The 886-nt window shown below is 43.8% G+C and overlaps 1 protein-coding gene across 1 annotated transcript; it reads right to left on the bottom strand.

Moving 5' to 3' along the window:
* Positions 1–436: 436 nt before the first annotated feature.
* Positions 437–619, bottom strand: SARC_17474 (hypothetical protein; the record flags this gene model as incomplete). The annotated part of the gene is made up of 1 exon (XM_014288432.1): positions 437–619. A coding segment is annotated over one exon (183 nt), but the record flags the coding sequence as incomplete, so codon positions are not given.
* Positions 620–886: the final 267 nt, after the last annotated feature.

Here is an 886-nt window from a genome sequence, read left to right as displayed (position 1 = left end):
ATATTTATTTATTTATTTATATATCTATATATATACGTGTGTGTGGCTTAGTTTATATTTGCGATTGATAAACGTATGAAGAGTACACTCTGGTACACGGGGTATTAGTAACACAGTATGAAGTATGGACGAAAGACTTGGTCACTGGCCCATGGAGGTATGCCTATTGGTTCAGTGACAATTATTCGTCAATTTAATTCTATCTAACTTCATCTTCATTAAATATATGTGCGTGTGCCTAGATGCGTATCATGCAATCATTTGCAAGATGAGTATCTTCGGACAGCTGGCTCTGGTGGGACGGTATAAGGTGGCAGAAATTTCATACACGATCACAATTGAACGTCCGTGACTGAATGCTTACATGATATCCGTTGACGCTTCCTTGCTTCATATACGTAGCTATACGTTAACGTTCTATCCCTGCGATATCTACGTGCATACGGTTGTTCATACTGTTTCTCAAACGTATTACAGGCAGGCCCGTGGTGGCAATCAGTGACCAGTTTGTTGCCCAGGTGGTAGGTCTCTTTGACTCGCCCGTAGCTGCGCTGACCACAGGACTTGAGGTTCGGTACTCCACACGTGCGGCACTGGGGCATGAGGTGGCTATTGGCATTGGTTTTGGACCGATCATTGACCTCAATGGCATGAATGTCTTTGGAGACGAAGTAAATATGGCTTTCAAACTGGGTATGTACTGTGCCTATGTATTTATGTATATGTATGTGTGTGGGCGGGTGTTCGTGTGTGCGTGCGTGTGTGTATTTGTATGTGTGTGTGTGTGTGTGTGTGTGTGTGTGTGTGTGTGTGTGTGTGTGTGTGTGTGTGTGTGTGTGTGTGTGTGTGTGTGTGTGTGTGTAGTACGTTACGTACGTACGTAAGT

The sequence above is a fragment of the Sphaeroforma arctica genome (genome assembly GCF_001186125.1).
Source record: "Sphaeroforma arctica JP610 unplaced genomic scaffold supercont1.10888, whole genome shotgun sequence".
NCBI lineage: Eukaryota > Ichthyosporea > Ichthyophonida > Sphaeroforma > Sphaeroforma arctica.
Note: the sequence above shows the minus strand (reverse complement) of the source record. Positions and strands in the feature narration are given on the sequence as shown.